Below are 26,989 nucleotides of genomic sequence, written 5' to 3' on the forward strand. Positions count from 1 at the left end.
CCATGAAGGCAGCGGGTGGGTCCCGGACCTGCCCAGTCCCGGAGGCCTCCCCCCTCGGTCTACTCACCCCGAAGGAAGCAGCCCCCGGAACCCAGCAGACCCGGGAAACAGCTCACCATGTGCACATGGCGGCTGTCTGGGATCCAGGCATGAGACGCCCCGTCCTGAGACCCACCGATTTTGTAGTTCTTATGAGTAGGCTTTTTTCTTGGTTTCTCTTTCAGAAAGATCATTACAAATGTATAACAATTCTACTTTGCCATGCATGTTGATTTTATATCCTACAAGTTTACGAGTTGGTTTATCGATTCTAGCAGCTTTTTCAGTAGAGTGCACAAAATACATTTCCACAAACAGGTACATTTTAATTCCTCCTTTCTAATTTTGTTACCCTTTATTTCTTTCACTTCCCTAATATTCTTGCTTATATTTTCAGTACTATTTCTCTACCTTTCAAACAAAATTAATTTTTATAAAAGTCACTAGGCCACCACGCCGGGCCCTCTGACTCTCCTTCTAACTTGGTATCAAATAAATCTTTTAAAAAATGAAGTTACAATTAATGGAATAAATAACTTCTTTAACTTTTATGGAAAAAATCACTTTCTCTTAGCTAATAAAACAAAAACTTAAGTTCTATAACAAAGTTAATATTCATTTAGACTTTAATAATCAATTTTATTAATATTATTTGCCAAAAGAGGAAATAATAAAGAGTGATAAGAAAATAAGAGTAAGGGCCTGGCACCATGGCCTAGCAGCTCAAGTCCTCACCTTGAACGCACTGGGATACCATATGGGCGCCGGTTCTAATCTTGGCAGCCCCACTTCCCATCCAGCTCCCTGCTTGTGGCCTGGGAAAGCAGTCAAGGATGTCCCAAAGCCTTGGGACCCTGCACCTGCGTGGGAAACCCGGAAGACGCTCCAAGCTCCTGGCTTCACATTGGCTCAGCTCTGGCCATTGCAGCCACCTGGGGAATGAACCATCAAGCAGAAGATCTTCCTCTTTGTCTCTCCTCCTCTCTGTATATCTGCTTTTCCAATAAAAATAAATTAAAAAAAAAGAAAGCACTACTTTAATAAGACTTAAACCTTACATAGGTATTGTCATTAAACAACTATAACTAAAATTCATAAAGCTGTGCTAAGGAAAATGACAGAAATTAGCAATGTTATTATGTTTAGCATTTAAAATACACTCTACTTTTTCCAGTAAATAAGAGGTCTTGAAATTCCACAAGTGAAAATGCTGATGTATTTTTTATGAAATTAATTATATAAATGCCAAATAAAAACAGAGAAAGCATCAAATGAAATGTAATGACTAGTTAAATCATAAAGCTCTAAGAGACTTATTTTGAGGTAAATTGTGTTGTGACCTCTTGTAGAGCTACCAACAATCAAAAATGCAATGGTGGCGGAGGAGGAGGTGGTGGAGGTGGCGAAGGCAGTGGTAGTGGAGGTGGTGGTGGAGGAGGTGGTAGTGGAGGAGGAGGTGGTAGTGGAGGAGGAGGTGGTAGTGGAGGAGGTGGTGAAGGAGGAGGTGGTGGTGGAGGTGGTGGTGGAGGTGGTGGTGGAGGAGGAGGTGGTGGAGGAGGAGGTGGTGGTGGAGGAGGTGGTGGTGGCAGCAGACGAGGAGGTGGTGGAGGTGGCAAAGGCAGTAGTAATGGAGGTAGTAGAGGAGGAGGTGGTGGAGGTAGTGGTGGAGTAGGTGGCAGTAGTGGAAGTGGCGGTGGAAGTGGAGGAGGAGGTGGGGGGGGAGGAAGTGGAAGTGGAGGAGGAGGTGGGGGAGAGGAGGTGGGGGGGAGGAGGTGGGGGGAGGAGGTGGGGGGGAGGAGGTGGGGGGAGGAGGTGGGGGGAGGAGGTGGGGGGGAGGAGGTGGGGGGGAGGAGGTGGTGGCAGCAGTGACGGCAGTGCTGGTGGTGGCAGTGCGGGTTGAGGTAGAGGTGGTGACCGTGGAGTTCCTCAGCGAGGAAAGCCGCCAGGCTGAACTAGAGAGACCTGCTCCCTAGGGCTGGTGACTGGGGTTTGTAGAAAGCACTAAACCCTCCAGGGAATCAGCAATGGTGACTGAACCTGAAATAAAATCTCCTGTCCTACTTTAAAAACAAGTTTGCCTTCCTGGTTCCTGGACAACTGAGCAAATGTGTCCTTTGAGACTTCCTTAACAAACTCAATTTCATCTTCAGCACCCCAGCTAATCAATAACTCCTTTTTGCAGTTCCAACAGTGATTTCACAGCTTCAAATAAAACTGACTTATCAGCACATTTTTAAATTTTCAAAAAGCAGGTAACGCTTTAATATGCAAAACTTCCTACAATAGATCTGCTAAAAGGTGAAAACAATTTCAAAAAATTTAAAGCTATAAATTTAAATAGCCCACTATCCTTATTAAAGATAAAGAAAAGATAAGTTTCTAATTATGAGCCTGCAATTTAGGGACACAGGATATGAAGTTTAAAACCTACTAGAGGGTGGAGCAGGCATTTGGCAAAATAGTTACAAGACACTGGAGTGGGCCCAGTACAGTAGCCTAGTGGTTAAAGTTCTTGCTTTGCAAGTGCCGGAATACCATATGGGTGCTGGTTTGTGTACTGGATGCTTTACTTCCCCCTTTGAGTTCCCTGTTTGTGGCCTGGGAAAACAATCAAGGATGGCCCAAAGCCTTGGGACCTGCACCCACACTGGAGATCTGGAAGAAGTTCCTGGCTCCTGGCTGTAAATCAGCTCAGCTCCGGCCACTGCGGCCACTTGGGGAGTGAACCAGTGGACAGTTCAAAAAGATGCAGTTGCTTTCACTAGTTTTTATTTCAAACAAACAAAACAAACAAACAAAAAAAACAAGAACAATATGTATGACATTTAGACAGAAAAAACATTAGAAAGACTTCCCTTTGTCACACTAAGGAAACATGGAAGAGAGTTCCGTTTTTCAAACTGAGTGTAATGTGCTCCGATCAAGTCTTACATGGACTTCCTGTTCGTAAGCTGGACAGGCAAACACATTTCCCAGCTGGTTGGAAGATAAAAGGCTTTGAGCAAGTACACCTACCTACCTTTTAGAATATAAAGGGCAGAAAGAAATGACATGAAATGACACTTCGATCAAAGTCACACTTCTGCCGAGCACAGTGGCAGGAGCCCCTTAGCAGGTATGTCCACAGCACCACTCCTGACACTGTTTCTAGAAGTGTAAGCTGTCCACCCATTCCCCTGAAAGAACCTCTCTCTGAACAAATCTCATTTCCTAGGATTTAGAGATACTTTCTTTTTTTCTTTTTAAGCAGAAAACCCAGACTGCTCACATTCAATTGTTCATTCCCTGTGACCCTGACTCCTAACGGGAATCCACAGCACGAGCCAGGAGCTTGGAACTCAATCCCAGCCTCCCAAGCGGACACAAAGGTCCATCCAGGCCATCTGCTGCTGCTTTCCCAGGCACACTGGCAGGAAGATGGACAGGAAGTGGAACTAGATGGACCTGACATGGCACAAATACAAAAACACCAGTCACAGCTGTACCCAAACACTGCCCCCTGCCACAACCTCTAGTCACACAAAACACACCTTCTTCTCTGGGTCGTGAAAGGTCTTAGTCTGTTCAGGCTGCCACATAATGAAGTGCTCACACTGGGAAATTTATAAACACAGATGCTCACTGTGACAAAGGTTTGGCAAGGCCCTGTTTGCCAGGAACAGCACCCTACACCTTTGTGCTGTGCCTTCCCACACACAGGGGCAAAGCGTGCCATCCAGCCTTTTATAAGGGCACTAATCCCATTCACAAGGGCCCTGCCCTCTGATGAAATCACCTCCTAAAAGGCCCCACCCTCCCATAACATTATCACATTGGAGATCACGTCCCAACAAGATGGGGGGGGTATCAACATTTACACCATGATATTCTGCTTCTAGACCCAAATTCACACTCTTCTCACATGCAAAGTATATTCAATCTATAATCCCAATAGCCCCAAACGTCTTTTTTTTTTCAAAAACATCTATTTTTTTTTAAGATTTATTTATTTTTATTGGAAAGGCAGATACACAAAAAGGAAGAAAGACAGAGAAGATCTTCCATCTGATGATTCACTCCCCAAGCGAGCGCAACAGCCAGTGCTGCACCCATCCGAAGCCAGGAGCCAGGAACTTCCTCCCAGTCTCCCATTAGGGTGCAGGGTCCCAAGCTTTGGGCTGTCCTCGACTGCTTTCCCAGGCCACAAGCAGGGAGCTGGATGGGAAGTGGAGCTGCTGGGATTAGAACCACCCATATGGTATCCCGACACTTTCAAGGCAACGACTCTAGCCACTAGGCCACAGAGCCGGGCCCCAAAAGCATCTATTTGAAAGTCAGAGTTAACAGAGAGAGGAAAGAAGAGATCGTCCACACACTGGTTCACATTCCAAATGGCCCCCAATAGTCAGGGCTGAGCCAAGTCAAAGCCAGGAGTTTCTCCCAGGTCTCCCACATGGGCACAAGGGCCATCCTCTGCTGCTTTTCCTGCACATTAGCAGGGAGGCAGATCAGAAATGGAGCAGCAGCAGCCAAGACTCAAACCTGCGTCCATATGGAACTTCAGTGTTGCAGGCGGGGTCTTTATCCACTATGCCAAAGCACCAGCCCCACCCTCAAATGTCCTGACTAATTCCAGGACCAATTCCAGAGTCTCAACTAAATCAGATATATGAGAATCAAAGATGTGACTCATCCTGAGGCAAAGTCCCCTCCAGCTATGAGCCCGTGAAACCAAACAAGTTTCGTGCTGCCCATATAAAATGTCACAGGACAGATACTTCCATCAAGAAAGGGAGAAGCCGTAAAACAGAGATACGGATCCCAGCCAAAACCCAAATCCAACACAGCAAACATTCATCTATTTATTTCAAAGGCCAAACAATAGAAAAAGAGAGGGAGACAGAGAGTTCTATCTGCAGGTTCATGACCCAAATGGCTACAACAGCCAGGGCTGGAACCAAGAATCAGGTCAGGAGGCAGGAGCTCTAGCCTGGTAGCATATAGGTGGCAGGGGTCCACACACTTGGGCCACCATTCACTGCCTTCCCAGGCACAGCAGCTGGAAGCTGGATGGGATGCAGGACAGCCAGGATTCAAACTGTCACTCCAATTCGGGATGCTGATGTCGCACACAGGTGCTGAACCCACCACACTACACGGCAGCCCCCAATGTCAAGTGATACAACTCCAGCCTCATCGTGCAGGCCTGCCTTGCAGACTTGCAGTCTGAGGTCGGGCCTCCAGGGCTCCCAGCAGCCCACATCCATGGCTCTGCTGAGTACAGCTCTCAGAGCAGTCGGCTGCCTGTCACGCTGAGGCCAGAGCTGTGCTCTAGTGGCCCCCAGTTCCGAGGTGCTGCGAACAGTGGTAACGGAGGGCTATCTCTGCTCTGGCCACCTCTGGGGCAGTTCTCCGCCTGGGCCCCAAGGCTGCTACAGGAACTTTGTGACATCTGGTGGAGATATCAACACCACTACGGTTTGTGGGCTCTGTGCCCTGATGGAGATAGCTCAGCTCTTAAAACTGTCACCCATGGAACCAAGTTCCAACATATGAAGTAGGGGTGGCACAGACATTCAGAGTAACAGCAAAAAACAAGACCCACACCAAGGGAGCTTTCCCTGAAGTTATGTGACATTTCTCAAGTCCTCTTCAGACACTCAGCCAAAACCCAAACGAAATTATAAGTTTAAACTATAGCAAGAGCTATGTCTGTTTCCTATATTCTAAACACCTAGAATAATGTCACACAGATGAACATAGGTCCTTTAAACAGTTTCCTGTAGAAACTAGGGGAAAGTAGCATTAAAATGTAAATGCTAATCAAATTCACCTGGAAGGTACATGAACTTTTTGAGCTGATAGTAACATGTATCTTCATTATGAATATGGTCATACTGATACATAAACTTGTACAAATCAAGGGAATGGAATTCACATATTTTATTACAAATGCATTTTACTTTAAAAAAGTAAGCAGTTACTGATAGTGCTTAAGGTCCAGGAGTAAATATCATGACTGAGCCCAGCAGCATGGCCTAGAGGCTAAAGTCCTCGCCTTGGACACACCGGGACACCATATGGGCACCGGTTCTAATCCCGGCAGCTCCACTTCCCGTCCAGCTCCTTGCTTGTGGCCTGGGAAAGCAGTCGAGGACAGCCCAAAGCCTTGGGACCCTGTGCCTGTGTGGGAGACCTGGAAGAGACTCTAGGCTACTGGCTTCAGATGAGCTCAGCTCCAGCTGTTGCAGCCACTTGGGAGTGAATCAATGGACGGAAGATCTTCTCTGTCTCTGCTTCTCTCTGTGTATCCAATAAAAATAAGGGAAAATCTTTTTTAAAAATTAAAAATACTACTTCACCCCACAAAAAAAATAAAAAGATAAACGTTTTTACGCTAAAATGTTAGGGACCGAAGACTGCAGATTAAGGTGTGAACGCTCCTGCATAAGAAGTGACAGTAAGGAGAAAGCATGCACACCCCAGAGGCGACAGCACAGAAGTCCGAACTGACCCACTTCTCCATGTCTCTACTCAGACTGGCTACACACACTTGTCCTGGCGCCAGGTGCTTCTCATGCTCAAAGCCAAGTGCTAGCTCAACAAACTGCTCATTCCAGGGCAATCCAAACCCACAGCCACTCCGCCCTTTGTCTGTCTGCAGCTAGGTAAACTATTCCCTATGCTTTATTCTTGAGTCTCTCACACCTCCTTAAATTGACCCTCACATGACACTCATGGCCACTCAGGCATTACATACATAGTTGATCCTCTTGGCCCAACCCAAGCCTCTCAAACCCAAAGCCCTCCATGGTGAAGGAACACTAAAACCAAGGTCAAGAGTCCTAGAAGTGCAGCTATGTCGTCAGTGTGGCACAGTCCCTGGCGAGGCGCACCCAGCACAGGGGAGCTCAAAACCGACTGGAGGAATGAAATCCATGCCTGGTACTAACGCAGAGAGCACGTACACAGGGCTTAGTTTCACATTCACATCTAAAATGTGTAAGAAACTTACATGTTTGTTTCAGAAACTAAATGTCTACAAAGGGAAGACTAGAGCCTCTGCCCTAGAAGGCTAACTAGAGGAGGAAACTGGGAAAGAAAGGCTGACAACGTGACCAGCACCAAGAAACACCTACATGTCGACTATTAACGCTTTCCTGGAAAACACGGTATGTGCCTGCACTTCAACGTACCGCAAACATGGACTAATGGGAAAACAAATTAGGCGAGTATAAGAAAGGACAAGCATTCAATTTCCAAATGACCCAAATGGACTTGGAGCTCATGTGTTTTCTGCTGTTGATGCCAAAGCATGGCAGATGACGCGCTTGCTGAATTTGCCTCCGTCCCCCATGACCTAACAAGGAAGGCATTCATCGGACCCCGGCCGCTTCACCCGGTGTCTGCTTCTACACAGCTGCAAGTTCTGCAAGATAACACCAAATGATGTCTCTACAGATAAAGCTCCCCAGCAAACATTAAAACAAGGTTAAAACTTACCAAGAATATCAAAGCTGCACAAGTTAAACTGGCTGACCACTAATTAAGTTTAGGAAATGATAAAGCAAAAATATTCATGAAATTTAAATTCTAAGCATATTATGTTAATAATGATCCAGTAAACATACTTTAAAGGACGATTTAGTTTCTTTTAATGTTGCAAATGAATAACAAAATGTCTTAAAATACTCAGCCAAATCTCAAATAAACTTCCATAAAACCATTTACAAAAAGTAAAAGCTGCTTCTTAGACCCAAAACTGCAAAGCGTGGGTGAAACACACTGTCAAAAGCAGAAACAGACTGCAGGAATGTTTTGTAAGAGTTATGGCTTCTTAAATATCTACACAAAGTGACACATAGCTGGCTTTTCTTAATACCTGCCATTGCTCCCGGTCACATCAGAACACACTTATTCTCCACCTAGTAACTCATTTTCTACCTTTGGCTGCTAAGCCAAACAGAGAAGAAAGATGCATTTCCAAAGCGTGCTTATTTTAATGTCACCTGTAGGTCTGTCGTCAGCCCACATTAAGGCTGACCTTCATAACTTTCCATTCATATCCATAGTTATCCACACAAGGCCAGGCAGCTTGAGTCAGAAAGGCTGCTGCTTGGGAAAGACACGCTCATGTCTCTTTGTACTTCCTTCAATTTATTTATTTATTGGAAAAAAATGTGAGATTCTTTAAGATTTATTTATGTTTACTGGAAAGTCCAATATACCGAGAGGAGGAGAAACAGAGAAAGATACTCCAGCCACTGATTCACTTCCCAAGTGGCTGCAACAGCCGGAGCCAATCCGATCCGAAGCCAGGAGCCAGGAGCTTCTTCAGGGTCTCCCACGTGGGTGCAGGGTCCCAAGGCTTTGGGCTGTCCTCGACTGCTGTCCCAGGCTCCAAACAGGGAGCTAGATTGAAGCGGAGCAGCCGGGATTAGAACAGGCGCTCGGATGGGATCCCGGCCCATGCAAGGCCACTAGGCCTCCACGTCCAGGCCCAATTCCTTCAATTTCATTACACCCTCTCTCACCAACATGCTTTGGTCGTGAACAGAATTAAAGCCTCCCACGGAGCAGCTGCTGGGCATGCTGACACTGCACCATGTAGCAGAGCTCCGGGTCTGAGTCCTGGCTCTGCCTTGGATCCAGATTCCTGCCAGCATGCACTCAGAGGCAGCCGGGGATGGCCTGTAGATGGGATCCGCGCAGTCTTCCTGGGCAGCCAGACCGAGGGCCTGACTCAGCCTGGCTGCTGTGCGCTCAGCTCCCACAGTCAAGACAAACAAGAGAGACCCACACCCACCTGCAGGACCAGTGCCCATTCTCATTCAGGACCCGATTTTCACTCAGCTACCTACCAGCCTTTGACCAGTCAAGGGGTCATATTATAACTTCAGCACCTTCACACAACACTGTCATCACACAATTCATGACTTTTGTTAAAGATTTATTTTAGTTATTTGAAAGCCAAAGTAACAGAGAGATCAAGGTCTTCATTCACATATTCATCTCACATGCCCACAATATCCAAGTCCGGGCCAGACTGAAGCCAGGAGCCAGGCAGTCTGCTGGGTCTCCCACAGCTTTCGGCCACCATCCGCTGCTTCCCAGCTGCATCAGCAGGGAGCTGGATGAGAAGCAGGGCAGCAGGGAATCAAAGCCGCACTCCGACACGGGATCCAGATGCACAGGGAGCAGCTGAACCCACTGCACCACAATGGCTACATCACAATCCTTAATCCTTCAAAGGACTGAAAACAAAGAGCGCTTAGCAGTACAAACAATGCTACTGAATCCTAATGTGTGGTGAGAAAATAGACAATTTACAGGAAAGCTTTATCTTGTGAACCTCCAGTCAATTCCAATAGACGAGGTAAATTTTAGCTTTCACTTCCTGCATTAATGAGAATGAGCACTGTCTAACTTTCACCTTCAATTTGCTGCAAAATCAACAGACACACCTTATCAATCATCTTTCAAGATCAAACAGAGAGCAGGAAGTATTGACCAAAAAATTATAAAACTACACACACACAGAAAAAACATACAATTCAAGGTCAGCCAGGAAGGAATGAGGACTCTAGCCCAAGCTTCCTGCCGAAGACACCAATTGTAGTCACGCTTCCACTTTAAACCAGCTCGTTTTAAAAACATGTACTTAAGAGGCAGAGAGAGCCGCCATCCGTGGATTTACTCCTCTAACCTGCAACAGTTGGAGCTGGGACTGAGCCAGGCCAAAACACCAAACGGGACCTCAACCCAGGCTCCCCAACAGCTGCAGAACCCGGTTAGGTGTCTTCAGTCCTGCCTCCCAGGTCGCCCACCAACAGGAAGCTGCAGCCAGAGGCAGAGCCCAGGATCCACCAGGCACCCCATGGCGCACCAGGCTGGCCATCCTAATCAGCTGCCTTGGAGCCAGATTCTATTTCCGTGACTGTACAGGAAGGAGGAAATGATGAACACACTGATACACGGGGACATCGGAGGAGGGTCAGTGTGCAAGGAGACCAGCTCAGCTTCCAGTTACACCTCTTGAAGCGACGGAAGAAAAACAATACAGCTAGATCCCTTTTTAAGCAAATTCTCTAATTTCATATTCAAAAGAAGCACAGACAAAATTTCAGTGACCTGCTCAGACAAGCAGTTTTGTAAGTATGCTATTACACAAAGCCACAGCTCAATCTCTGTAAGAAAGCAAGGTGGAAAAGGCGGGTGCTGAGCTGGGCTCCAAAAATCCCTCAATTACCCACAGCAGTAAGGCTGGGGCAGGCAGCACTTGGGTGGATTAAATCCTCACACAATTATTACTTAAGAAGGTTGCATTAATTAGCACAACACTTCTACAACACAAAATATTCTTTCAAATAAACACACGAAGCCATCAGGGAAAGCGCTGGAAGCGCGGTCAAGGTCCTGCGTGACACACCCAGATCCCATGGGAGTGAAGGGCGCCAAGCCCCCAGACCCTTGCCACTCCCCACTTCAGCTTCCTGCTAACAGCACCTGGCAGGCCCTGCATCCCTGCCACCCCACGGCTGGCCCAGTCCTGCCTGCTACCGGCATCTGGAGACTAAACCAGGGGATGGAAGGTTTCTGCCTGCCTCTGTCTTTCAAATAAAATGGAAATAACTTTTTTTCTTATTTTAAAAACAAAGTAATTTTTTTTAAAAAATCCCTCTTCCTCGTCATTCTTTAACAAGAATAATAAGCCGATCGGCATTACACAGCAAAAAGAAGGCAAACCGAATTATCAACACTCCAATTGGTTTTTTTTTTTTCTTAGCAAATGTGATCACATCCCCACCCAGCCACTCTCCCCTCCACGAAAAAAAAAAAAAACCCAGAAACCCCTTACCGTGATTTACATTTTCCTGAATCCAATGCCCGAACCTTGCTGACAACGCTTGTTGGAAACGAAGTTCAAGAACTTGACAACCATCGTGTTCTAACTGTGAAACGCCGACATCAAACAAGTTTCGTTTCAAACCCGCAGCGATTCCAGGAAGATGGACACAAAACGCCCCTTCCTTCTGCACCCTTGAGGGTCCTCCAGGCCCTTTGGCGCGCCAAGGTCCGCGCCCGGGGCCCGTTGTGGCGTCACCGCCCACCTCCCGGCCGCTCGTGACGTCACAGTCCCGCGGACTCGCCGCGCTATGACCTCATCGCCCACAAGGCCCAGCCGCGGTCGCCCTGCGCCTCCGTCCCGCCCGGTCCCCGAGGAAGGCGAGGGAAGGGCAAGCGCCAGCTCACCTGGTCCAGGGACGGGCAAGGAGCGGCGCGGCGCGACCCCACCCGGAGCCCGGCTTCCCCGCGGGACGCCGCGCCGGTGCCCGCGCACGGCCTATCCGCGATCTCCTCGGGGCCAACCCGGCCCCGGTCCGCGCTCCCGGCCGACGCGGTGGCCCGCGGGCGGGCAGCCGAGGGCCGCCCGGGAGGAGGTGCGGGCCGGCCGGCTCCGGGCTCCGGGCCCCGGGACGCGCCGCGGCCAGCTCGGGGCCAGCCCGGGACCCGCGGGCCGCGTCCCCGCCCCCACCGCCCCCGGAGCGGCCACGGTGGCCACTGCCGGCCCCCGACCGCGCTGCCCTTCGCGCCGCGCCCCGGCCCGGCCCCGACCCACCTGCGCTCCTGCCCCGGCCGGGGCCGCAGCAGCCCGAGGCGGCGGCGGGAGGCCTGGCTCGCTCCCCTCCGCTGAGGCGGACAGAGCGCCCAGCGCGGCGCGGCGGAGCCCAACGCTCGCCCCGAAACTCATTTGTTTGGCTGGAACGCCGTGACGTCACGCGCCGGCCCAATCGACGGTTGGCCGGGGGCGGAGCCGGGGAGCCGCCGGCACGGCGCCCCCTGCCGGGCGCTGGGAGCAGCACGCGGGGAAGGGGAAAAGAGAACCCGGCCTCCTGGTGGTGAGGCTGCGGCTGGCGGGGCGCGGTCCGCCGAGCAAGCCGGGGAGCCGGGGTTCGGGCCACACACAGGCGACAGGTTTATGGATGCTCGTGGGTGGGCCGGAAGTCATAAATGGAATTAGCCACTGCTGGGCCTGCCAACGGAATCGGTGTCCTGCCAGCTCAGAGGACGAGCTGGGAGGACTCCCTGAGTCAGCCCTTTCCAGACAGGTGCTGGCGGCAAGTCCAGTGGGACGGCAGGTGAACGCTGAGGCCGAGAGTCTGAGGCTGTTCGCATCTGTGGAACACTGTAAGCTTTTCGGACCTCATATTCACAGCAGAGGGCCGAAGGGGTTATTTTATCGTTGACCTTTAGGATCACCATTTTTCATTATAAAAGTAAGTTCAACCACTTTGGACAATACGCACCTCTTTTTAAAAGTGTGATGGGATGCCATACCGAACATCTTTACAGCTCAAACCATCCTTTTTTTCTTTTTTCTTAATATGTGATTAATATGGTCCTATGAAACTAAGACCTATTAAACTCAAAGTTATAAAACTTCAATGTGTCCTGACAGATTCATTTTAAATAATATTCTCTTGAAAACCACATGATTCTAGAAATAAAAAGAAATTGGTTCCTCTAATTTTTTCCCTTTTCCAAGCCCCTTGTTCTACTTGACCTGATTGACCCTCGGTGCACATTCTGTGTGTGGATTTAAACACCCCCTGCTGGACTCTAAGCCCTGCAGAACAAGGGTCTGGTCCTTCCCTCCTGCTTAAATGCGCAAGGAATCCTTGTAACCGGGCTCCTGACCTGCACCTTTCTCATGGTGACAAGTGAAGACAGTGTCTGCTTGCAAATGGCATTGATCGCATTCCTGATTATGATCCAGAGATTACAAGTGGCTTCTTTTAATGAGGAAAAGACCTCTGTGGGTGAGTAATACTGTTAGAAAGGGTATGAAAACTATGTAGTGTTTTCATAATGTTCATTTCTTACAAACTTTTTAGAAGACCTTTTCTATGTATGGATTTCAAATTTTTGTCTTTTAATTCTGTTTTCCATGCCTTTTTTGAAGTCCTCTTATAGAATGCACAGTGGTGGGCCCGGCGCGGTGGCGCAAGTGGTTAAGTCCTCGCCTTGCACGCCCGGGATCCCATATGGGCGCCAGTTCTAATCCCGGCAGCCCCGCTTCCCTTCCAGCTCCCTGCTTGTGGCCTGGGAAAGCAGTCGAGGACGGCCCAAAGCTTTGGGACCCTGCACCCGCGTGGGGGACCCGCAAGAGGCTCCTGGCTTCGGATTGGCATAGTATCGGCCCGTTGCGCTCACTTGGGGAGTGAATCATCGGATGGAAGATCTTCCTCTCTGTCTCTCCTCTCTGTATATCCGCCTTTCCAATGAAAAAATAATAAAAATAAATCTTAAAAAAAAAAAAAAAAAAAAAGAATGCACAGTGGTGACCCTGACAACCTGTCATTCACAATTATTGAACAACTAAAGAGAAACCAAGGACCATCCCCAAACCTTCAACGGACAGAAGCCTGTCTCAGAACTGAGATGTCAGTTATGAGGGACATGGAGCTGAGTATTAAAATCCGCAGAATACCAGCTAAGCAGAGTACTTGATAAAATCGACCAATCAGGAGTCACTCCCCTCAAAAGTAAAAGATACAGACTGATACAGAGACATCGTTTTGAAAATAATTTTAACTTCTTAGAAAGTTGCGTTGGTTCACTTGCGTTTTGGTGATCTGCATGTCCTAAAGGATAGTAGAGGACTCACGTGGCGATGGTGACAGCGTCCTGCAGGGAATGCCACCCCGAGCCTCAGGCAGGCTCTGGAGCCTCCTCGCCCTAGCAGACCCAGCGCTGGCAGCAGGTGGCCCGAGGAACACAGCCACTCCAGACCATGTGTCTCACTTCTCGCCCAGGAAGAGGGGATTCCCTCCCTGCCATGGAGCTCAGAGTGAGGCTTAGATGAAAATCTTCACATTCTTTCCAGCCAGACAAATGCTTGGGAAGATTCTGCTCCACTCCCAACCTCCACTCTAGGTGTCAGGAGCAGTATGCCTGCAGTAGCATCTTAGGTATTGGCTAAAGGTCTCTTCAGAGCTAGGGGGTACTAGGATTTCTACTTAGGAGAGACAGTGGAGGGAAGGCGAGATAAAACCAAGAATTCAAAATACATTTGTTGAATAAGCACAGATTTCAGTTTTTGAGGGGCTGAGAGAGACAGCTCCTAACTGCCGGCTCACTTCTCAAACGCCCTGCAAGGCAGACAGGGTCCGGTCAACCCGAGCTGAAGCTGTGAGCTAGGAACTGAATGCCCGTCTCCACCATCACTTGCTATCTCCTGGGGACTTTGTTAGCAGAATGCTGGTACACGGAGCCGGAGCTTGGTGTGGCACACCAGTACTCCAATATGGAATGCAGACATCTTAATCTGCATCATGACTTCTGGATTAAAATGCCCATTATGCAATTACAGTTTTTATTTGGGAAGGCAATTACATCCTTGTAATGTCAGGATTTGCCCAGCCAAAATGATGATCTTTTTCCTCATGATACTGTTTTTTAATTTAATACACTTGTCTGTAGAGTGACAGCTTTGAGAAAATGGGGACTGAATTTGATCCATTGCTGTAAACCAATGGCAAGCACAGCATCTGATACTAGAAGGTGGTAGATTTTTCTGCAAGGTCAACAGTAATCTATTTTAAGATTCACATAATACCTACAGCTATGAGAAATGGGAGAAGTCTTTGAAAGGGAGACAAAAAAAGAGGTGTTTTTTTTTTTTTCTCTTAGAAGAGCCTTCTTAGTGAGGTTTTTCCTCATGAGACGTTCTCTCCACAGCCAGTGGATAAAGACAAAAAGAGATGGCCCAGATGAGATCAAAGACCCTGCAGTCTACACCCACATGGGAGACCTGGAAGAGCTCTAGGCTTCTGGCTTCTGACATTGGATTGGCACAACACTGGCCATTGCGCTCACTTGGGAAGTGAATCATCGGACGGAAGATCTTCCTCTCTGTCTCTCCTCCTCTCTGTATATCTGACTTTCCAATAAAAATAAAATAAATTTTTTAAAAAATGCATTGCGAAGTCTGCTGATATGTCCGGAAAAGGCTTTTTGAGTCTTGAAAAAGAGACATCTAGCAGTTGGGATTGTGGCACAGTCAATGAAGCCACTGCTTAAGATGACAGCAGCCCATAGAAGCATGCCAGTTCAAGTTCTGACTGCTCAGCTTCCAATTCAGACTCCTGCTAATTCACCAGGGAAGGCATTAGAAATTGGCTCAAGTATTTGGGCCCTGCTATCCATGAGGGAGATCAGAATGGAGTTCCTGGCTCCTAGCTTCGTATCAGTCCAGCTCCAGCTATTGTAGCCACTTGGGGAGTGAACCAGCAGATGAGGGATCTTTCTCTGTTTCTCCTTCTCTCCGTAAATTTGCCCTTCAATAACAATAAATAAATCTTTAAAAAAGAGGGAGAGAGAGAGAGAGAGAGACCCTCAATGAACTTCTGATCTAACCAAACTCGAACAGCTCTTCTAACATGAGATAATAAATCCCATTACTGTTTAGATCATGTATAGGGTTTTGAAAAATTTTTTGTAGCTAGAAACATACTAACTGATACACATTTCATCATCATCTTGTTTTGTTTGATATGCTGAGTACAAAAATAAAATGTGGTGTGGAAATCACTAACTTACTCCTTTGGGAGCAAGTTCTACAGTTTTCTAATCCATAAATTATTTTTGCTTTACCATGATTCCAGAATAATCTTAGACTAATGATACTAGAAGTTGATCAAATCACTCAGAAAATTGTCTATTAATGCATAAGATTATGTTCTCTGGGTGAGTAGAGACGCTCATGTGACATTTTTCAAATTGTTAAGAAAACAGCATTTATCCCAGTTGTAGGCAACTGACTAGGTTGCCTCGTACCAGGCAAGTGTTTCACTGCTGAGAAGCCAATAGCAGATGGGCATTCTATACCTGGTTAATGCCAAATTTGGGTTAACCACACCAGTGTGCCAATGGTTCTGGGGACAAGTTGGAGTGGGGACCACTCTGGCCACAGCGAAAACCATGGGATGCGTGGTCCAGCCTTGGTGTACATTACGGAGACTGAGCCTTCTCAGTTGCCTGTGCAATGGACAGCATGCCCAGATGCACACAGGGGTCATGATGGCCTTTGTAAAGTGACTAGGGTTAGATAAAGTCAATAGTGTGGGGTTCCCATAATGCAACTGATAGCTTTATGAAAAAGACTAGACAGTGGTCAGTAGATGTTTTTTTTAAAGATTTATTTTTATTATTTTTTTTTATTGGAAAGGCGGATATACAGAGAGGAGAGACAGAGAGGAAGATCTTCCGTCCGATGATTCACTCCCCAAGTGAGCACAACGGCCGATGCTATGCCCATCTGAAGCCAGGAGCCTCTTCCAGGTCTCCCATGCCGGTGCAGGGTCCCAAAGCTTTGGGCCGTCCTCCACTGCTTTCCCAGGCCACAGGCAGGGAGCTGGAAGGGAAGCGGGGCTGCTGGGATTAGAACCGGCGCCCATATGGGATCCCAAGCGTGCAAGGTGAGGACCTTAACCACTGCGCCACCGCGCTGGGCCCAGTCAGTAGATTTTACAGAGAAAAAGAGACACAGAAAGATCTTCCATCTGCTGGTTCACTCCCCAAATGGTCACAAAGATGGAGCTGAGTTGATCCAAAGCCAGGAGCTTCTTCTGGGTCTTCAACGTGGGTGCAGGGTCCCAAGACCTTGGGACATCCTCAACTGCTTTCCCAGGCCACAAGCAGGGAGCTGGATGGGAAGCTGTGCTGCCAGGATTAGAACTGGCACCAATATGGGATCACAGTGCATGCAAGGCAAGGACTTTAGCCACCAGGCTACTGTGCTGGGCCCCCTCCAAGAACTTTTTAAAATTTCCTTGAATTTTGTTTGTCCTTCTATATTAGGGGAAAAACTAGAAAAAAGAAGATCTGAACAGAGAGTGGATAACTGCCTACAGGGGTAAATACAGTAGATAAATGACTACATTCATATGATGGAATAAAAAAGAACTGTTAAAACGAATGATCCAGACCTATGTGAGCCAACAAGCATAATTCTCAGAAATAATGTTCCATGCAGTAAAAGCAAACTGCAGAAATGATGTGTTGTACAGGTGACCATGTATATAAATCTTTTTTTAATTAATTTATTTTTATTGGAAAGTCGGATATACAGAAAGGAGGAGAGACAGAGAGGAAGATCTTACGGCCGATGATTCACTCCCCAAGCGGCCGCAATGGCTGGAGCTGAGTCAATCTGAAGCTAGGATCCAGGAGCTTCTTCCAGGTCTCCCACGCGGGTGCAGAGTCCCAAAGTTTTGGACTGTTCTTGACTGCTTTCCTGGGCCGCAAGCAGGGAGCTGGCTGGGAAGTGGCACTGCCGGGATTAGAAGCGATGCCCATATGGGATCCCGGAGCGTGCAAAACGAGGACCTTAACTACTACACTATCGAGCCGGGCCCCAGTATATAAATCTTTAAAAAAAAGTACAAAACACATTCACACACAACAATGCTAAATATTGTTTATGCAAGGTTATAACTGATTAACCGTATAAAGATACATGTGAAAAAGGTCAAGACAACTTCTGAATAACAGTTATTTCTGGGACCCAGAGAAAGAATGGGGAAAGAATCAAAGAGCACACCAATGAGGATTTCAATTATATCTGCAACATTGCAACATCTTAGTACTTTACAAAAAAAAGGTCTAGGGGCCAGTGTTCTGTGCGTGCATAATAGGGTACACTGCCACTGCAGTGCCTGCATCCCATATAGTTGCAGGTTCTAGTCCCTGCTAGTCCACTCCCAGTCCAGCTCCCTAGTAATGAACTTGGGGAATCAGCAGATGACACAAGTCCTTGGGACCCTCCATCCACATGAGAGACCCAGATGATGCTCCTGGCCCCTGGCTTCCTGCTGGCATAGCCCTGGCCGCTGGGTCCATTAGGAAAGTGAACCAGCAGAAATATCTCGTTCTGTTCCTTTCTCTGTGTGTAACAGTTTTTTTTTTTTTAAGATAAACATGTTTCTAAAATAAGAAAATGTGTAAACCAAACATGCCTGGCTAATTGTTAACATCTTTAAACATGTCAATGGTAAATGCAAAGGCATCTGTGAAATTACTCTGACATTTCTAGCATCCCAGATAACTTTCATGAATGTAATCAGTGATTGCAAAATTCTTATTTGAGGAGACAACACTGTGGTGTAATAGGCTAAGCTTTTCTGCCTATGGCACTGGTATTCCAGCTTGGTGCCAGTTCATGTCCTGGTGGCGCTACTTCCAATCCAAGCCCCCGCTCACAGCCTGGGAAAGCAGCTGAGAATGGCTCAAGGGGCTGGACCTCTGTACCCATGTGGGAGACCCAGAAGAAGCTCCTGATTCCTGGCTTTGAATTGGCTCAGCTCTGGCCATTGTGGCCACTTGGGGAGTGAACCAGTGGATGAAAGATCTTTCTGTCTTTCCTTCTCTATATATATCTGCCTTTCCAATAAAAAATAAATAAATCTTTTAAAATTTTCAAGAAAAAAACCACTTCTTTGTTAAGCGAGAAAGTAAATCTAAGATCGAATTCTCCATTTAGCCTGAATTACTGCTCTGGTGTTCCACTGAGAAGACAATGGCTCTCAGGCATTTTAACTCCCAGGCATTTACAAGCCTCTTGGAATCTGAATTCCAGGAGCCAATATTTTTAATTCCATGAAGATCAGACAGAGAAGTGGCAATGAGAATCGAATATAAAAGTTCTCGCCCTGAAATCTTTTCCCTAGCAGCTTCCTTTTTGGTTGGTTGACTCTATATCCTGCAGCAGTGCAAACAAATGAGGGAGAGAACTTCACGGCTAACCCATTAGAAAGCAGCAGGCTTCAATGGCCACACATACAAGCGGACCCAGGGAGCGAGAGCGGCCTGAGACCCACAGGCTTGAGAGCTGTGAAGGCAGTGTCTGTGACTGCCTCACTCTGATTCATCACCTGCTATGCTGCTCATAAAATAAACTTCAGGCAAATGAGGGGTCTTCAGAAATACCACAGAAATACATGAAAAAAAAAAACTGTGCATGGATTTCAGATTTTTTGCACCAAATTAAACTGTCTTTTAAATCAATTTTTAATGCGCCTTTTGAAGTATCCTTTTACTCTTAGGGCTAATGTAGCCTCAGTAAGCTTGAAACAGTAAGTTCAATAGTCATTAAAAATTGCTTAGTTTAACCTAAAAGATTTTAAAATCTTATGGAAAAAAGAGAAAAGATTTCAGTTATTTAAGACACCTTAGTGCCAGAGACTAAAGTCAAAAACAGCCTCCAGCATAATGAAGTCATTCTCTGATGATGTTAGTTTTGTGATGCTCAGAGAGGCAGTAACACCAAAGTATACTCAGGAGGGATTTCCTGCTAAGAGAAGCCGGGGCGCTGTGAAACACGCTCCACCAAGTTGTCACATCATGTTCTTTATTTGCCTCAGAGGAGATTGAGTGCCTTCCAGACAGAAACGAACTCACCACTCAATAAAGTAGCTTCAGTTTTTTCTTTTTTCCCTTAAACAAATGTTCAGATAACATTTAAATATCTCTTCTACAACAAACAGATCAAAGGCAACAGAATTGTTTACATTCAGTTCTCAGTTCTGAATACACGTGAGAATCTCCTGGCGGGCTTTTGAAAACTAACTGCCCCAGAGCAGTGGAATCAGAATCTGGGAGGTGGAGAGGAGACATCTGGGATTCTGACGGATTGTGGAGAATCACCACCATGGGGTCAGGGCTGCGCTGGTAAAGTGGCTTTTGGGGCTGGGGACCAGCTATGCAAAGCTCTGATTTCCATAGCAGTTGCTTGTCTCATGCTTACTTCAAGCCACTCATGGGAAGGCACACAATGTGGAACCAGAAAAGAGGTGCACCCTATTGGATGGCATGGTCCCCAGGGGCTACCTCCAGCAGAGCTGATGAAGTCACAGCAGGGGGTGTAAAGCAATGGCTTGTGGTGTGCTTGGGCTTTTCTGTGCCTCTGAACCATTGGATCCCCTGATAGGAGGATGAAAGAACCATCTGGGCTGGTAGCTCCCAGTTCAGGGGACAAGTTGAGGCAGGATCAGACCTGCACTTGTGTCAGACTGAGGAATACTAGCAAATACTGTGGCCCCTGCACAGAAGTTGCATCAGGACGGAGCTGTCCTGATGGGAGAATCCTTTTCTGGAGATCCTAACCCTCTGTGAGCAGCCTGTGGCCCTTTAAGGACACAAGTCCCTGGATCCCCATGACATCACAGCTGGATGCTGCTGCTTTCTTCGAAAATCAGTTACCCAGAAGAGTGCCCAGTTGGAATGTCAGGAACATGAAGAACCCTTAAGGTGTTGGTTTTGTCGAAATGATAAAGGTTTCTCTCAGCCAAAAGAGATTTCAAGTCACTATCGGGTGCCCTTCTACTATGAAAATTAAATAGCTTTAACAACAGAAATTCTTTAAGTTTTTCTGAAAGAACTTTGGTTTCTGTTTTATAGAAATTTGCTCTTAACATGCTCTTTACTTCTACTTCGCAAAGATTCTCCTCCATATTCACAGAGATGTTAACTTCCATTGCTAGTCTCCTGATTTTGATGGTTATTTTGTGGATTTCAAGCAAATCCTAATTATACCCCAAACATATTTGGGGATTGGGAGACACTGGGTTGCAACCTACACCCAAGTGATAAAGTGATAAGATAAAGTTTCCCAGTGCCTTCTTGCAAGTTTTTCATAAGTTTTAGTGTTTATTTGAAAGTCAGAGTTACAGAGAGATAGAGGGAAATTTTCCATTCCAGGTCTGGGCTAGGCCAAAGCCAGGAACCTAGAACTGGGTTTTCCATGTAGGTGGTAGGAACCCAAATACTGGGTGTATTCTACTGCTTTCCCAGGCACATTAGCAGACAGCTGGATCACAAGTACAGTAGCTGAGACATGAACCAGTCACCCACAGGGGATGCTGGCATACAGATGGCGGCTTTTCTGTCTGTGCCACATCTTCAACCCTACCAAACTTTATGGTTTTAGATAAATTTTTAAACCCCCAGAAAAATTAAGTCAGAAATACAGGAGCTCCCATATGTGCTTGTCCCACATATGTAGCACTCACTCCGCTATCAATAACCCCCACTGGCGTGGGCCTACTTGCACACATCATTATCACTCAGTGTGTAAGTTCACAGTAGGTCTCACTCTTGGTTGTACATGCTCTAGTTTTTGACAAGTATGTAATGAAAAGTGTCTCATCAGCCAGCAAAGTATTGTATAGCCTAGTCCCACTGCTCAAAAAATTTTCCACACTCTGCCAATTCTTCTCCCCCACCCAGTCCTTGGCAATCACCACTCATCTTTTTATTGTCTACATAGATTTGTCTTTTCCAGAATGTCATATAGTTGGAACCTCTAAATTCTTTTTGACTGAATCTGTCCAAATATGTGATATTTTCCCCCAGAAATACCAATAGCCAATTCTTTGTTTCTAGTTGCATAAAGTAGACCATTAATAATCACCAAGCTCCTCTTCCCCCAACTCTCATAACTTCCCACAGCAATCCATGAAGATTTGGACCTGGGCTGAGGACCCTTAATCTGTGCTGCCACCACCAGGCATTGGTAGCCGCAAGACAGGTATGACAGTGAACTTTACCACCATCACTCTGGACCTCATGGACTGCCAAGCACACGAGACTGCAGAGAACATGAATGAGCCTCCAGCCAGAACTACACTGGGCAACAGGCACTACGGTGGAGGAAGAGATGAGGGAGAGAGGCCCAGCACAACACTAGCTAACAGCGCTCCCTCTCTGGAGGGAGAAATATTTCATTCCGAGGTCTTAAAGTCCTGGCCACAATGGCCATTTTCAGCTCCCTTCTTGTTTGTTTTTTTTTTTTTTTAAGATTTATTTATTTATTGGAAAGTCAGATATACAGAGAGGAGGAGAGACAGAGAGGAAGATCTTCTGCCCAATGATTCACTCCTCACGTGAGCGCAACGGCCAATGCTACACCGATCTGAAGCCAAGATCCAGGAACTTCTTCCAGGTATCCCACATGGGTGCAGGGTCCCAAAGTTTTGGGCCGTCCTGGACTGCTTTCCCAGGCCACAAGCAGGGAACTGGATGGGAAGTGGAGCTTCTGGGATTAGAACCGGTGCCCATATGGGATCCTGGCGCGTTCAAGCCGAGGACTTTAGCCGCTAGGCCACGCCGCTGGGCCCCCTCCTTGTTTTTTTTTTTTTCTGGCCTTTGTATACAAGTGGGGTTATGGAGTGCTTCTTTATTGATTTTTTTTCCCCATTTTTAATTATATTTTTGACAATCTTTACATAGTTAATTAGGGTAAAAGGGTTCAAGGGCTACAGGAAAGTGGGTAAGACTATTATTTCCACATTGTTTCCTTCATGTATCTGAGGTAAAGGGGGATTTTAAGGGAGAAGCCCCATCCAGTCTCCCATCCAGTCTCCCACCCACCCCAGGTTCCTGATGTGGGGAATGCTCCGAGATTCTTGCTCAAGTGGCTTTGATAGTTCAACAGTTATGAATTGCTGCCAATCTCGCCACTCCAAGCACGATGAGGTCATAGAAGAAGCCACTGGTTGACATAGTCCATCCTAGAGTCTCTGCCCAGTTTTTCACTGCCAACATACAGCTGAGGTGGTTGACTGACTTGTTCTGTGTTCTGTCTTTTCATGGTTAGGGTTCCGAGTCCTGTGGTTCGATTTGGGAGATCCTCAAAGAAACCTCATCTGAGGTGTTCCCAGACCAGATTCTTGTATGTACTTGCAAGTATAGGGCCTGGCACAGTCTGTTGCCCCGATCAGCTGGTGGTTCCAATTGCTGGGTTGGTTCTGTTTTCAGCCATGACTTCCACTGGAACCAATGGGTGTTGCAGTCCAGTTTGGTTCTGCCCAGCACATACTCGGCCCTCACATAAGCCAGTGGGAGCTGCAGCTTAGTTGGAACAACCCAATAACCCCCACCAGGCCCACCCCCTACCCTAGTTTGCCAGTATGTGTAGCAAACTAGCCCAGTCTGTCCCACATCCCATTTAGCTCTCATATGTGTCAATGGGTATTAAAGCTTTGTTCCATCTAACCAGCTCAACTATCCAGCCCTCACGGATGTTATTGGGTACCTCTCTGTCTAGCCACCCCAGCCCCTGTACTGGTTTTCGTGCATTCCTGTGAGAGTGGTAACCCAAGAGAAGAGCCCACTATTTCCCTCCCAGGCCTCTCCCACTCCAGAATTATGCACTCTCCAGGTGGTTCTGTGGTTTGACTTGACAGAATTATCCCCCAGTGCCAGCTTCTGCCAGCTGATGCTGTGGCTAAGCCCAAACAACCCTTACCCACTCTAATTTTGTTTGCACCAGTAGGAATAATCCGCCCAGCCTGGCTTTTCCCTGATCTAGTCCACATGAGGCACACAGGTATTGTAGCCCTGCTTAGTCTGGTCTGTCCCCATCCTAGCTCACACTCTCCAGTGGGAGTAGCTGTCCAGCAAGGGAAACCCGCCCCCATATTCCCCCTGCCGGCTCCGCCCCCTCCCTCCTTGGTTCTCACATGTGCTGGTTGGGCACTGCAGTCACATCCACGACAGGTAACTTCACCTTGGCATTCTGTGCACTGGTTTTTGTCGTGACCAAACCTGGCCTAACCCACACTCTGTTCTGGTGCTTGGATTTGTCAGTGGATGATATGAACTGATTCAGCCTGGTCTGCCCCCGACCCATACCAAATGTATGCCAGTGGGAAACTTTCCATGGCCTGTTTTGGCTGTTTCCTTTCATGCTTCTTGTGCTTACCTGCGGGTCTGTGTCCTGCCAGAGGAGTTGTCCAGGCTCCTCCATCAGAACCTATCCCAATGCCAGGTTTCACGCTAACCAGTGGGTCCATGAGCCAGCCCTACTCAGTTTACCTCCTGTCCTAGCAGGAACAGTGGCTTTTCCTGACTGGCCTTCAACCCAAACTGGTTCTTGCTGTTGATGTTTCAGCCCAGCCATGGTTCTTCCATACCCACATATGGCTCACACATGGCTCAGTAGGGGTTGAGACCTAGCCTAGTCCATCCCACAGCTACCCTGGTCCTCCAGAATACCAGACGGTGTTGGAGTCTGGCCCAGCTTGGCACATCAAGTCCCAGTCCACACTTGTGCCAAGGGAGACTACAACTGTATCCTGATCAGAACACAGCCCCCATTCCAGCCCATGCGCCCCTTGGTGGAAACCTAAACCCAGCTAGGGTGTCCCCTTAGCTCCCCAGCCAGGCCTGTTCCCAGCCATAGATCACGCACATTCCAGTGGTTGCTCTGATTCAGCTTGGCTCAGTCCCTCACCTGTCCCAACCCATGCCTTAGACACTGTGGCTTAGTGTCCCTGGCTCACACAGACCAGTAGTTGCAAAAGCCTAGCTTGGCATGACCTGTGCTCCATCCTGGTTTCTAGTTTTGCTGTGGAATAAGGTTTGCTCAGTCGTGCCCGGTAAACCCCGTTCCATTACCAATTCACACACTGGCCAGCCATTGGAGCTACTTTGTCCAGCTTGTCTGACCCCCAGGTCTGGACCACATATTCACCAGTGGGAGCTATGACTTGCCAGGGGAGTTTTCCAAGTTCCTCCACTTGATCTACTCCCAGACCGAGTTCTCATACATGCCATTGGGTTTTAGGCCAGTGCCTGGTGACGTCTGGCCTTCCATTTGGCTTTGTATGAGCTGGTGCACGTTGCAGCCCAGCCCACCCCCATACCCTATTCAGGATGCAAATTCGGGTACTGCTGCCTTGAGCAGTCCAGATTATTCTCGGTTCCTTTACTTGTGATTGATGGCAGGCTCCTTGGTCATACCTAGCTTAGACCATCACCACCCCAACTCTTGGGGCTAGAATTTCCACAGGGTTTGGCCCACACATGCCCCACAGAATCTACCTCTGGATATGGTTCTCTTGAGTGCTAGTTAATGTCATGGCCCTACATAACGTGACCTGTCTCTCGACCCATCGTCATGTCAGGTAATAGGACATGATCCTGCTACACAAGCCCCAAGTCTTAGCTTTGTTTTTTTTAAAGATTTATTTTATTTTTTATTGGAAAGGCAGATATACAGAGAGAAGAGACAGAGAGAAAGATCTTCCGTCAGATGATTCACTCCCCAAGTGAGCGCAATGGCTGGAGCTGAGCCAATCCGAAGCCAGGAGCTTTCCTCCAGGTCTCCCATGTGAGTGTAGGGTCCCAAAGCTTTGGGCCATCCTCGACTGCTTTCCCAAGCCACAGGCAGGGAGCTGGATGGGAAGTGGGGCTGCTGGTATTAGAACCGGCACCCATATGGCATCCTGGGCGTGCAAGGCAAGGACCTTAACCACTGCGCCATCGTGCCGGGCCCCTGAGTCAACATTGTTCAGTGATTACAAGTTCTTCAAAGGAAAAGTTACTCTGGCCTGTTCCAACGTGCCCCCAATCCCAATTCCCACTGGTGGATGCTGCAGCCTATCCTTGCCCATTCTGCCCCCATCCCTGGCTCTCATGGAGACCAGTAGATGTGATAGCCTAGCCCTGGATGGCCTAAACTTCATCATGGCTCCTGCACATGCCAGTGCGCTAAGATTTGTCCTGGCCCAGCCCAGTCCGTCCCCCCATCCCCACTCCAGGATCAGTCCACATATTTGCTGACAAGTTAAACAATCTTGTTCAGCCTGACCAATACCTAGACCTGAATTACATGTTCACCAGCAGGAGCTCCAGTCCACCAGATCATGCCTAACTCAGCTGTTGAGCAAACCAGTGAATATTACAGTTCAATAGTGGGGAGCCCACATATCCCCCACATAATCTGCCCTCAGACCTGGTTCTCTCACGTGCTGGTTAGTGTCATGGTTCAGTCAACATTTCCCTTCCCAGGCCCAGCATGGTGGCCAAGCGGCCAAAATCCTCACCTTGAACGCACCTGGATCCCATATGGGCACCGGTTCTAATCCTGGCAGCTCCACTTTCCATCCAGCTCCCTGCTTACGATCTGAGAAAGCAGTCGACGATGGGCCAAAGCCTTGGGACCCTGCACCTGCATGGGTGGAGGTTCCTGGTTCCTGGCTTTGGATTGGCACAGCACTGGCCATTGCGGTCACTTGGGGAGTGAATTGTTGGATGGAAGATCTTCCTCTGTCTCTTCTCTCTGTATATCTGACATTCCAAGAAAAAATAAATAAATCTTTAAAAATCTTCCCTGTTCTGACTCTCACTGGCAGGTATTGTGATTTAGCCTGCCAGATAGGTCCCCAGCCCTTACTTTAGTGTGTGCTAGTGTGTGGTGGTCAGCAGTGGCCCATGCTCAGCTCAGGTCTTCCATATGCATCAATCTGACTCAGAAAGATCTTCCAGCTTTGCTCTTCCAAACTGCTTGGTCTCAGCCCTCTCACTTACCTGCAAGTACAGTGGCCTTGTCATTCCTTGCCTGCAACATACTCTCTCACTGGTCCTCCCTGCCACACATCCCCATATTCCTTCCCTGAATAGTTCCTATGTCCAGGAGTGCATGGGTTTCCTAGCTCAGTCTTCCAAAACATAGTCTTTCATTGGGGTGGTGTGCTGGCCTGGAGCTCTGCTTGCCCACCAGGAACCCAAGCTCCTGGCACGTGTACTGGCCTGGAAACCTACCCTTCTATTCACCAAAGATCCAAGCACATTCACAGTTCCCCAAGCCCAGTCTACCAGCACACCACTCCAGGATGCTAACCTAGGGTTCTCCCCTCCCTCCCTCCCTTCCTGCCTTCCCGATCTCCCCTCAAGTACATGGAGAAATACTCTAGATTCACTTCCCACAATCCCTCAATGCATGCCCCAGGCCCCCTTCAAGCCTGTACCTCCAGGCCCCCATGAGCACGCCTGCACCTGCAGAAGCCAGGCAAAGGTCCAGGCATTATCAGCTCAGTGAGAAGCTCAACATCGTTAACCACAAAACTGTGAGTTAGGTGGAGGCTGACTGGTTTAATTGAGTAGGAATGAGTAGGCCTACTGACTT

At 47.8% G+C, this 26,989-nt stretch overlaps 2 protein-coding genes across 2 annotated transcripts in view; one reads left to right on the forward strand and one right to left on the reverse strand.

Annotated features, from left to right (window-relative positions):
- FBXO34 (F-box protein 34) overlaps positions 1-11,707 on the reverse strand; it is a 73,198-nt gene extending 61,491 nt beyond the window's left edge. Inside the window, exon 1 of the mRNA XM_040970275.1 lies at positions 11,639-11,707. The gene's annotated coding sequence lies outside the window, so the exon portion shown is untranslated. The remainder of the gene's footprint in view (positions 1-11,638) is intronic.
- Positions 11,175-11,792, forward strand: LOC121149385 (translation initiation factor IF-2-like). The gene has a single exon (XM_040969986.1). The coding sequence runs from the start codon at positions 11,175-11,177 to the stop codon at positions 11,790-11,792; it is 618 nt and encodes a 205-aa protein (XP_040825920.1).
- Positions 11,793-26,989: the final 15,197 nt, after the last annotated feature.

This window comes from Ochotona curzoniae, unplaced genomic scaffold (assembly GCF_017591425.1).
Source record: "Ochotona curzoniae isolate NIBS_2020 unplaced genomic scaffold, NIBS_Ocur_1.0 scaffold_4701, whole genome shotgun sequence".
Lineage (NCBI taxonomy): Eukaryota > Metazoa > Chordata > Mammalia > Lagomorpha > Ochotonidae > Ochotona > Ochotona curzoniae.